Source organism: Trichechus manatus, unplaced genomic scaffold (assembly GCF_000243295.1).
Source record: "Trichechus manatus latirostris isolate Lorelei unplaced genomic scaffold, TriManLat1.0 scaffold00108, whole genome shotgun sequence".
NCBI classification, from domain to species: Eukaryota; Metazoa; Chordata; class Mammalia; order Sirenia; family Trichechidae; genus Trichechus; species Trichechus manatus.
Window position 1 is genome coordinate 4,300,728 of NW_004444044.1, and position 10,378 is coordinate 4,311,105.

The window sequence follows — 10,378 nt, forward strand, 5'->3', positions numbered from 1 at the left end:
TCAGAAAACCAATTCCCAACTTGGTGATGACTCCTGCTGCTTGTGACCCACTCCCGTTGAATAACTCATGTGCTGAGCCCAACTGCAACTTGTAAGGCTGTGTTTTGCCTAGCTGTGGGTAGTGGCATATTAGTGGTAAATTATTAGCATTTAAAAAACTTTAAAGATAGTATGTGTATGATGGGAGTTGTGTTTTATTGTACATCAAAGATGAATATGAAGAGTTTGAAGAAAATGATTTTACAGAATATGACAGTATAAAAGAGCATTATTTAAAAATTATTACATTTTTATCTAATATATGATTCTAAACACGTATGCAGTCTAATAAATTAATCATTGTGTTGATTCAGACTTATAATGACCGCATGTGTGTCAAAGAAAGACTGTGTTCCATAGAGTTTTCAGTGGCTCCTTTTTCATAAGGAGATTACCAGGGCTTTTTTCCGAGGAACCTCTGGGTAGATTTGAACCACCAGCCTTTTGGTTAGAAGCCAAGCTCTTAACCATTTGTGCCATTAAGGAACTCCAATCAGAAATAGAAAGTGACAGTTTCATCTGCATCTCTAGAAGTTTGTATATTCACTTTATAAATTTAAAAACTTTTGGCTATATTCTCATCTGGAAAATATACGGGTTGGCTTATACTCAGGTTGCTTTATATCCAAGTATATATTCTAGTCAAATATATGCGGAGATTGAGGAGTCATAAGCATATACAGAAAGTGTTGAAGGTGCTTTCTTTCATGTGTGACTAGTTCTAAATCACCGCACTTAATTTATCATACACATTGTTTTAATTGAAGCCTAGGGCCTCTCGGATTCCTTTACACACAATAACACACAAAAAGAAGGCAGTCATTTCAAACATTTATTAGCTAGAAAAAATCATCAAGGGATTTTCTTTGTTGTAGATTTTGCATCAATGGAAGGCATTTACTTCTGTTTGGTAACACTAATAACACACACTCTGAAGAGGATTTCATTATGCTGAAACAATCATATGTACTTGGAAATAAATTAGTCAGTGCTTGCTTGTGTATGCTTTGTGAGAAATGCCCAATCATAGGCCCCAAAAATAAATTTCTGAATTTTTTTTGTTAAGTGCTCTTCATAATTATTTAATCAAATTCCATGAATAAAAATTCAAAATTTCCCAGAAGATAAAAAGTGATACTTTTTATTATTATAAGTATTTTTTACAATTTAAAAGATACAATATAGTAGACATTTTTAGTACTTTTAATATGATTTGATCAAAAATAATCAGCTTACATAAAACTTCGAGGAACACAACTGCAGTAAAAAATGCTATATTGTATATTGAATTTTTCTTTTATTTTAGCACCATATCATCACCTAGTGAAAGGTTAGCCTTACTCATTTCCAAAACATGTCTTGAATGACTAGACTAATCTGTGCTTGACATACCTCAAAGGGATAAAATCATCTTTTCATCAGCCAAGAATTACTGGAATAAAATGAAAATGTCATTTACAACTTATCTTCAATTCTCTAACATTAACTTTTGTTTTTATTTACTTTTCATGGCTTCTAGCTTAATGTTTCCTGACAGTATTTTATTAATGGTAGTCTTGTCACACAAAAAACCCTGGATAAGAGGTAGCCACATGCTAGTATAATTCAGTCTCACGTGATGGGAGCTCAGATTGCTCTAGGATATTGCCTCTAATCATATTGATTTACCCAAAAAAAAAAAGCTACATTCTTTGGATTAATTTACAAAGGTGGATTGTTGGAGCTTTAATTGATAAGAACTGTTTTAATTTAGGATTTCTTAGTGGTAACTATCCTAATCAGTAATGGAGTATTATCCTTTCTTCCTAAATTGTCTTGCTTGCAGTTAACTTTGATAACTTTCTAATTGTTTGTATTTCTTAAGGATTTATATTTGTGTGTGTGTGTGTGTGTGTGTGTGTGTGTGTGTGTGTATGTCTACCAAATCCAGAGGGCATTTGTAGCATTTTCTGGGTGACATGGAGAGTTGGGGAAGTTCAGAAAGGGGTGTTGGACAGGGAGACAAAGGGATTTCTTTGGTCACAGTTTGATTCCATCCTGTCTCAGTCCTCATGCCATCTATAATTTTATCTCCAGTGCAAACAACATTAACATTTTGACTTATTTCTTTAAAATTTTTCTCTTAGGTATAGGTTTTAGAAAAAAGTAATCATGTTGTCCATTGATTAACAATAAGTCTTTACAATTTCACAGGTAATGCAACAGATTGTTTTAATTCATGTATGAAATGAAATAGCTAGAAGAAAATTTGTAAGAGTAGAAAGTAATAGAGTGGTAGTGCTAGAAAGAGTAGACGGTACAAGATTTTGGGCTCAGCTTAAGATTGATTAAGAAGTTACTCTTATGTAAATCAGGATCTTTGGTAGAGAGGATGTAGAAGATAATTCAGGTTCAGCTGTACTTTCTGTAAAGGCATCTGATGTGGACTCAGCTGTGTCACTATCAGTGGTACTATCATTACTAGCAAGTCTAGTGTCATAAAATGTGCTAGGGCTAAGTGGAGGCTTGTCATCAGTAGTGATGGCAGTATTGTCTGTAGTGTCAATAGGTGGAGTTGTGGTGTCAAGAGGGGTAGTGACGTCAAGTGTGGAAGAAGCGTATATGGTAGTGGGTGTGGGAGTCGTGGGGGTGTCAGAGGCTATCTCTGATGAAAACAGATGTGCTGAGTGCATCAACTAAAGTGCTGTAGGGTGCTGCTCTGGTAGCTGATGCAGTGGTAGCAGGTGTGGCGAGGGATGATGAGGTACTAATGGAAGCAGTGTTTGAGGCATCAGATGTGGTGGTAGAGAGGGCTACAATCATTGTGGCTGTAGGTGTGGTACTGGTTGTAACAGATGTAGTAGTATGACCAGGTGTGGTCGTAGCAGCCTGTGTGCTTGTAGATGTGGCAGAAATGGTCGTGGAGGCAGGTGTAGTAAAATTGGCTGCAGTAGCTGTGGCAGTATAAGTAGCAGCATATGTAGTGCTTGCAGATGCTGAGGAAGATTCAACAGCAGTGGTGGAAGAGGTCTCAAGTTGTAGTGACAGCTAATGTAGAAAAGAGATCAGCTGTGGTAGTGACTGTCTCAGAGGTGACAGTGGTGGTAGTATGAGTAGATGTGGGAGGGACAGCTGTGGTGGTTGAAGGGGTAGAAACAGACTGTGTGGTTGAGGGAGAAGAAATGGTTGTAGTAGCAGGGGTGCTGCTGGGACTTGCAGCAGATGAAATAGATAGAACAGCTGTGTTTCTGGCTGGGGGTGTTGTACTGGAAGAGGCAGATGTGCTTCTGGCTGAAGGTGGGGTGATGGTGGTAGCTGATGAGGAAGACACTTCAGCTGTGAAGGTGGAAGACTTTGTGGTGCCAGTGGTAGTTTTATACATAGGCGTGGTGGTAAAAGCAGATGTGATAGCTGAGACAGCTTGCATGGTGGTTGGGGAAGAAGAAGTAGTGGTGGCAGGGGCTGTACTGGTGGCTGCAGCAGATAAGCTCAAGGGAAGAGATGTAGTAGTAGCATCTTGTGAAGTGCTGGAAGGTGCAATACACATGGCAACAGATGAGGAGGCGACCAGAGCTGTGGTGATGACAGGCACAGAGGTGGTAGATGTGGAGGAAGCTGTGGGAAGAGCAGTAGAGACAGGTGCGGTGGTAGCAGAGGTGGTGGTGTCAGCTTGAGCAGTGGTTGAAGAAAAAAGGTTGTAGTGGCAGGGGATGTGCTGGTGACTGCAACGGATGAACTCGAGGGAAGAGCTGTGGTAGTGGCACTCTGTAAGGAGCTGGAAGGGGCAGAAGTACTTGTGGCAGCAGGTGAGGAGACCTGTTATGTGGTGGTGACAGGCTGAGTGATGGTGTTGGTGGCCACAGATGTGGTACTTGTGGGTGCTGCTGGAAATGCTCCAGATGTGGTGGAAGAAACAGATTTAACAGTGGCCTCAACTACTGTTGTGGCCACAGATGTTGTGGTTGTTGGAGTGGGTGTGGTAGGGACAGCAGTGGTAGTGAGAGAACTAGTAGTGACAGACTGTATAGTAGAAGAATGAGAAGAAATGGTTGTGGCAAAAGGGGAGGTGAAGGTAATGTCAGTGGTGATGATGGGCTCTGTGTTGATAGAAGGAGCTGAAGAGTTGGTGGCAGTAAGAGTAGTGACAGTGTCAGGAGTGGTAGTGTCAAGGTCATAGTCAAAAATACTGTCATCATCAAATGTGGTAGACTCAAATGTCACGTCTCCTGTGGTGACCACAATACTTGCTAAAGTGTCAGGAGATGAAGCTGTGGTGTCATCTATGATGGTAGAAAAAAGAGCAGAGGAGTCAGATGTAATAGTAAAAATAGAATTCGTGGTGATCTCAGGGGTGGTCCCAGTGGTTAATGGTGAGGTGGGGGAAGGAGATGTTGTGACAGAAAATGGTGATATGCTAGAAGATGTGGAGGAAACTGATAAAGTGATGGTGGCAGCAGGAGTGGAAGAAGCAGGGATGGAAGTAGCAGGACTGGTGGCTGGAGCAGTGACAGCATCAACCAGAGGGTCGGTGGAGAGAGCAGCAGTAGTGGTGCTGGTGGCTGCAGCAGATGAGCTCAAGGGAAGAGCTGTGGTAGTGGCACTTTGTGAGGTACTGGAAGGGGTAGAAGACATGGCAGCAGACAAGGAGGAGACTAGAGCTGTGGTGATGTCAGGCACAGAGGTGGTAGATGTGGAGGAGGCTGTGGGAAGAGCAGTAGAGACAAGTGTGGTGGTAGCAGAGGCACTAGTGTCAGCCTGAGCAGGGGTTGAAGAAAAAGAAATGGTTGTAGTGTCAGGGGATGTGCTGGTGACTGTGACGGATGAGCTTGAGTGAAAAGCTGTGTTAGTGGCACTCTGTGAGGAGCTGGAAGGGGCAGAAGTACTTGTGGCAGCCGGTGAGGAGGAGACTTGTTCTGTGGTGGTGACAGGCTGAGTGGTGGTGTTGGTGGCCACAGATGTGGTACTTGTGGGTGCTGCTGGAAATGCTCCAGGTGTGGTGGAAGAAACAGATTTAACAGTGGTTTCAGCAACTGTTGTGGCCACAGATGTCATGGTTGTAGAAGCAGGTGTGGTAGGGGTAGCAGTAATGGTGAGAGGACTAGTAGTGACAGACTATATAGTAGAAGAATGAGAAAAAATGGTTGTGGCAGCTGGGGAGCTGAAGGTACTGCCAGTGGTGGTAGCAGACTCTATGGTGATAGAAACAGCTGAAGAGTTGGCGGCAGTAAGAGTAGTGACAGTGTCAGGAGTGGTAGTGTCAAGTTCATAGTCAAAAATACTGTCATCAACAAATGTGGTGGTCTCAAATGTCATGTCTCCTGTGGTGACCACAGTACTTGGTATAGTGTCAGGAGATGAAGCTGTGGTGTCATTTATGATGGTAGAAAAAAGAGCAGAGGAATCATATGTAGTAGTAAAAATAGAATTCGTGGTGATCTCAGGGGTGGTCCCAGTGGTTAATGGTGAGGTGGGGACAGGAGATGTTGTGACAGAAGATAGTGAAGTGCTAGAAAATGTGGAGGAAGCTGATAAAGTGGTGGTGGTAGTAGGGGTCAAAACAGCAGGGATGGAAGCAGCAGGAGTAGTGGATGGAGAAATGACAGCTTCAACCAGAGGGGTGGTGGAGAGAGCAGCAGTGATTGTGATAGCAGGAATGGTGCTGGTGGCTGCGGTAGATGAGACAGAGAGGACAGATTATCTCTGACTATCTGTGTGGTGCTAGAAGGGGCAGATATGCTTGTGGCAGCGTGTGTGGTACCAGGAACAGCAGAGGAGGAAGTGGCCGTGGAAGCAGCTGTGGTGGGGACTACTGTGGTCATGGCAGATGTGTTAGTGGCAGCAGAGGTGATACTTGAGGATGCTGCTGCTCCAGATGAGGTGGATGAAGCAGATTGACTAGTAGCACCAGAAACAGCAGTGGTAGCAGCTGTGATGGAATCCTCAGCTGTGGAAGTGGCAGCTTGAGTGGTGCTGGAAGGAGCAGAAGTGTTTGGGGTAGCAGGTGTGGTAGTGACAGTGTCTGTGATAGTAGAAGCAGAGGAGGTTGTAGAAAGAGTAGTGGGAACATCTGTGGTGGAAGCAGTTGTGGCAGAGGGAACATCTGTGAAGGGGGTGGTCTGTGTGGTGGCAGATGAGGTATAGAAGGCATCAGAGGTAAAATCAGTTGTGTCAGGGTCATAAGAAAGTGTAATGCTGTCAAATGTGCTAGAGTAAGATGTTGACATGTCATCTTCAGTGACCAAGGTTGTGGTGGTTGTGTCATCTCGTGAAGCTGTAGTGTCTTCTCTAGCAGTAAGTGTGGAAGAAGCAGGTGTCATAGTTAAAGTAAGACCTGTGGTCATGTTGGGGACAGTCACAGTGGATAATGTGATGCTAGGGGCAGCATATGTTTCAATGGAAGCTGGTGAAATGCATGGAGGTGTTGTGGAGCCAGGTGAATTATTGATGGTAGCAGGAGTTGAGCTAGCACGTAAGGCTGAAATGTGTGTGGTGCCTGAGGAGATGCTATTGCCACTCTGTGTGGCTGTTGAAGGAGAAGAAATAGTTGTGGTGGCAGATGAGGCACTGGTGACAGCAGAGGAGGAAGGGATCTCTGCTAAGGTGGTGGAGAAAGTAGACGTGGTTGTGGTAGCCACTGTGGTAGGGGCAGCTGTGGTCATGGCAGAGGTGTTGGTGGCAGCAGAGATGGTACTTATGGATGCTGAGGGAGATGCTCCAGATGTAGTTAAATAAGCAGATTTATTGGTGGCCTCAGCTACCATGGTGGCAACTGATGCAGTGGACAGTGCTGCTGCAGGGGTGGAAGCCTCTGCGGTGATAGAAGTAGTGACAGTTGTGGGAGCAGGTGTGGTAGGAGCAGGTGTGGTGTCTATTGCAGATGAGAGAGCGAGAATGGCTGTGGTGGTGTCTGGCTGTGTGGTGATAGAATGAGTAGAAGTGGTTTTGGAGACAAGAGTTGTGATGAAGTTAGCTGAGGTGGCAGTGGGAACACCTGTGGATGTGGTGGGCTGTGTGCTGCTAGAAGAGGCCCAAGTGCTTGTGGTCACCGGAGATGTATAGGAGGCAGTAAAGGTGAAATCATTAGTGTCAGGTTCATAATAATGTGTAGTGTCAAAAAATTTGGTTGAGTAAGGTGTTGACGTACCATCTGCAGTGACCAGGGTTGTGGCCATAGTATCAGTGGGTGAAGCTGTGGTGTCTGCTCCAGTAGTCAAATGAAGTACATCAGAGACAGCGGCAGTGGTGGAAATAAGGTTTGTGGTTGTTTCAGGGATGGTCACTGTGGATGCTGCTGTGCTAAGAACAGCTGACGTGGTGGACAGAGTATCTGTAGTGGTGGCTGCTTCTGTGGTTGTAGAAGTAGTTGTTTCAATGGCAGGTAGAAGCGATAGATGTAGAGCTGGCTGTCGGTGCAAATGTTGTACAGGTAGATGTCGTAGCAGCAGAGGTGCTAGTGAAAGCCTGTGCTGTGGTAGAAGGAGCTGTAGTGGTCACAGCTGTGGATGTGGTACTGCTCTCAGAAGACATGGTGGACAGAGAAGATTCAGCTGTGGAGGTAGAAGAAGCTGAAGAAGTAGTAGAGGAAGTGGGGGTGATTGAAGCAACAGATGTGGTAGAGAGATCCACGCTGGTGGGGGCAACCTCTGTGATGAGAGAGATTGAAGTAACTATGGGAGCAGATGTGATAAGGGCAGCTGTGGTTCTTGATGCTGCAGAGAGAGAAGCTTTGGTGGCGGCTGGCAACTTTGTAGTATTGGCAGCTCTTAAGGTGCTTCCAGCTAGGGTTGCGGTAGTTACTGAAGATAGTATGGCTGTATTGACAGTTGAAGCAGTGGTAGCAGTGGGTGTAGTGGTGGTAGATATAGACTGAGAAGCTGAGTTTTTGGTGGTAGGCAGTGTAGTTTTTGAGACAATAGTTGGGAAATTAGAATCAGGAGTTGTTGTAGTGGCAATGGATACTGAGCTAGTAGACTGAGCAATTTTGGTAGTAGTAATGAGGGATTTAGTGGTTTTCACCACAGATTTGGTTGTTGGAGCAGAGTTTGTAGCAGTGGCCAAGAAACTAGTAATTTCAGTTGGGTTGAGAGATACAATGGCAAATGAATTGGTATCAGCTACGGTATTGCTACTAGTTGAAAGTTCAATCATGGTTGTCTGAGGCTTGGTAGAGGTAGTCAATTTTATAGTAGGAGTCACAGGTTTTATAGTTGTGGATTTGGTTGTAAAGGTAGCAGGCTTAGAATTGGTGGTGGATTTGGGAGAAGTGGTAGACTTGGTGATGGTACTAGACTTCTAGGTAGAAGCCACAGGCTGGATAATTGTGGTAGATTTACTAGTGGTGAAGGTAGTAGGCTTAGAACTGGTGGAGGATTTGGTGGTGGAGGTCACAGCTTTTGTTGTGGTAGTGGATGTAGTAATAGTTGTGGCAGGTTTATTAGTGGTAGAGGATTTGGTGGTAAGAGCCCCTGCCTTGGCAGTAGTGGAAGATATGGGGGTATTAAACAGAGGTTTCTTAGAAGTAGTGGCTATTGTAACTGTGAGACTGGAATTTGGGGAAGAATTGGTGATAGAGCCCACAGAGTTTGTGATGGGATTTCTGGTAGTTGATGCAGGTTGAACGGTCATGGAAGCTTTGGTGGTCTGTAAAGATGGTCCTGAGGATATAGGTTTAGAGGTTGCTGGATTAAGATTTTTTTGCAAATTTCCAGGTTGTAGGGGAGGACGTACTCCCAGAAAATGATGATGGTGACAGCCAGGTTTAGGTTTCAATGTTGGCTTTTGAGAAGGTCTGTGTGGGCGAGGTAGCCTTGGACTATGTTTGTTTGAGCCAGGGCACTTGGTAGGTTTATATGGATGGTGATGCAATGGACTAAAATATTGTTTTTGTACAGCAGGATGCCAGAGCAAAGGCACCTTTTGTCCAGGTTTTGGTTGGCCAGGACGATGATGCAGAGGGCGTGGTTGGTGAGGTCTCCAATGAGAAGGTAGATACCTTGTCTTTTTGTTTCCCTGTTGTGTGATTGCATGTGCCTTAGGTTTTCTTTGGCTAGGCTGTTTTCTTATTGGTTTATTTAAATGATATTTTGAAGACACAGTCTGATTATATTTGAGCACATTTGGCCTAGTCATTGCTTGACTTGTTTGCTGCTTTGTGACTGGATTTTTACAAAGTTTTGCTTGTCCAGGTGTTTTCCTTGGACCTAATGCTTGTGGTTTAGTTTGACATTTACCTTTTGGACCATTTGGAAGTGAAAGTAGTTTGGGTACTTGGGGGTTTTGTTGAAATTTGGTGCCAGAGTAAGTTTTAGGTCTCCTTCCTAAGTTTTTAGCAGTTTTGCCTGTGTGATATTTGATAATTCTAGGTTTCTTAGGAACTGACAAATTGTGATGATTTGGGGGTTGGCGAAGATGTTTTTGCCCAGGTGATTTTTGAAGAGGTCTTAATTGGCTGGATGGATGATGTCTGTGTTTGCCAGGTTGCTTCCTTACCATTTTGGTTTGGTTTGTTTTATTTGAAATAGTTTTTGAGTTTCCAGGTTGTTTAACAGTATTTAAATGATTTTTTCCTTTGGCCAATTTGTTTTTTTACAGGAGTCTTTGTTTGACTGATTTGTTGTTTCTTGTTTGCGTTATTATGAAGTTTTGAATGGACATGTGTTTTATGTGGACCTAATGCTTGTGGCTTAGTTTGCTGTTGACTATTTCTTTTACCAACTGAAGCTGCAAGTGACTTGGGTTTTTTTAGATTTTGTTGAACTTTGGTTCTGGGATTTGGTTTTCTTAAAATATTTTTAACAGTTTTTCCTTGCTGAGATTTGGTTTTGTTAAATTGTGGGGGAGCTCTTGAATTTCTTTGATTTGGGAAATGGTTGACATTTTGATTTTGTTCAGATGATTGTAACTGAGATTTTGATTGGCTACTTACTTTTGGGTTAATTAATAGCTTTGACTTAGTTTTGGGTTTAATGGTTTTTTGAAATGAAGGAAATTTATGTTGATCTAGTTTTGAATGACTATAGACACCTGTGAGAGGTTTATTACTTTTAATTAGCTTTTGAGTAGATTTAACTGCTTTAGAATTGGTAGTGCTAGATCTTAGTTTAACTGGTAAATTCAGATAATTTGGGGATCGTTGGCGACTTTGTTGTACTGCAGAATTTTGACCAGATTTTGTCTTTTCAGATCTCTTTGAACCAGTGGAATTTAAATGGGTTTGAAAGCTTCCAGATTTTTGTTGAGCAGATGCATCTGGCTGAATAGGAATCTGACCACTTTTCCCTGAGGAAAGTACCTGCTGAAGTGAAGATGATGCTTGGGAAGCTGGATTCACCCGTAGTCTGTTTTTCAGCCTACTTTGTCT

At 43.2% G+C, this 10,378-nt stretch overlaps 1 protein-coding gene across 1 annotated transcript; it reads right to left on the reverse strand.

Moving 5' to 3' along the window:
- Positions 1-3,507: 3,507 nt before the first annotated feature.
- LOC105756647 (serine-rich adhesin for platelets-like) lies at positions 3,508-8,966 on the reverse strand. Its single transcript, XM_023737814.1, is given in 4 exon segments — positions 3,508-5,130; positions 5,224-5,353; positions 5,578-7,421; positions 7,513-8,966. Coding segments are annotated over 4 exon segments (4,251 nt in total). The 5' UTR covers positions 8,167-8,966.
- Between the last annotated feature and the right edge of the window lie 1,412 nt (positions 8,967-10,378).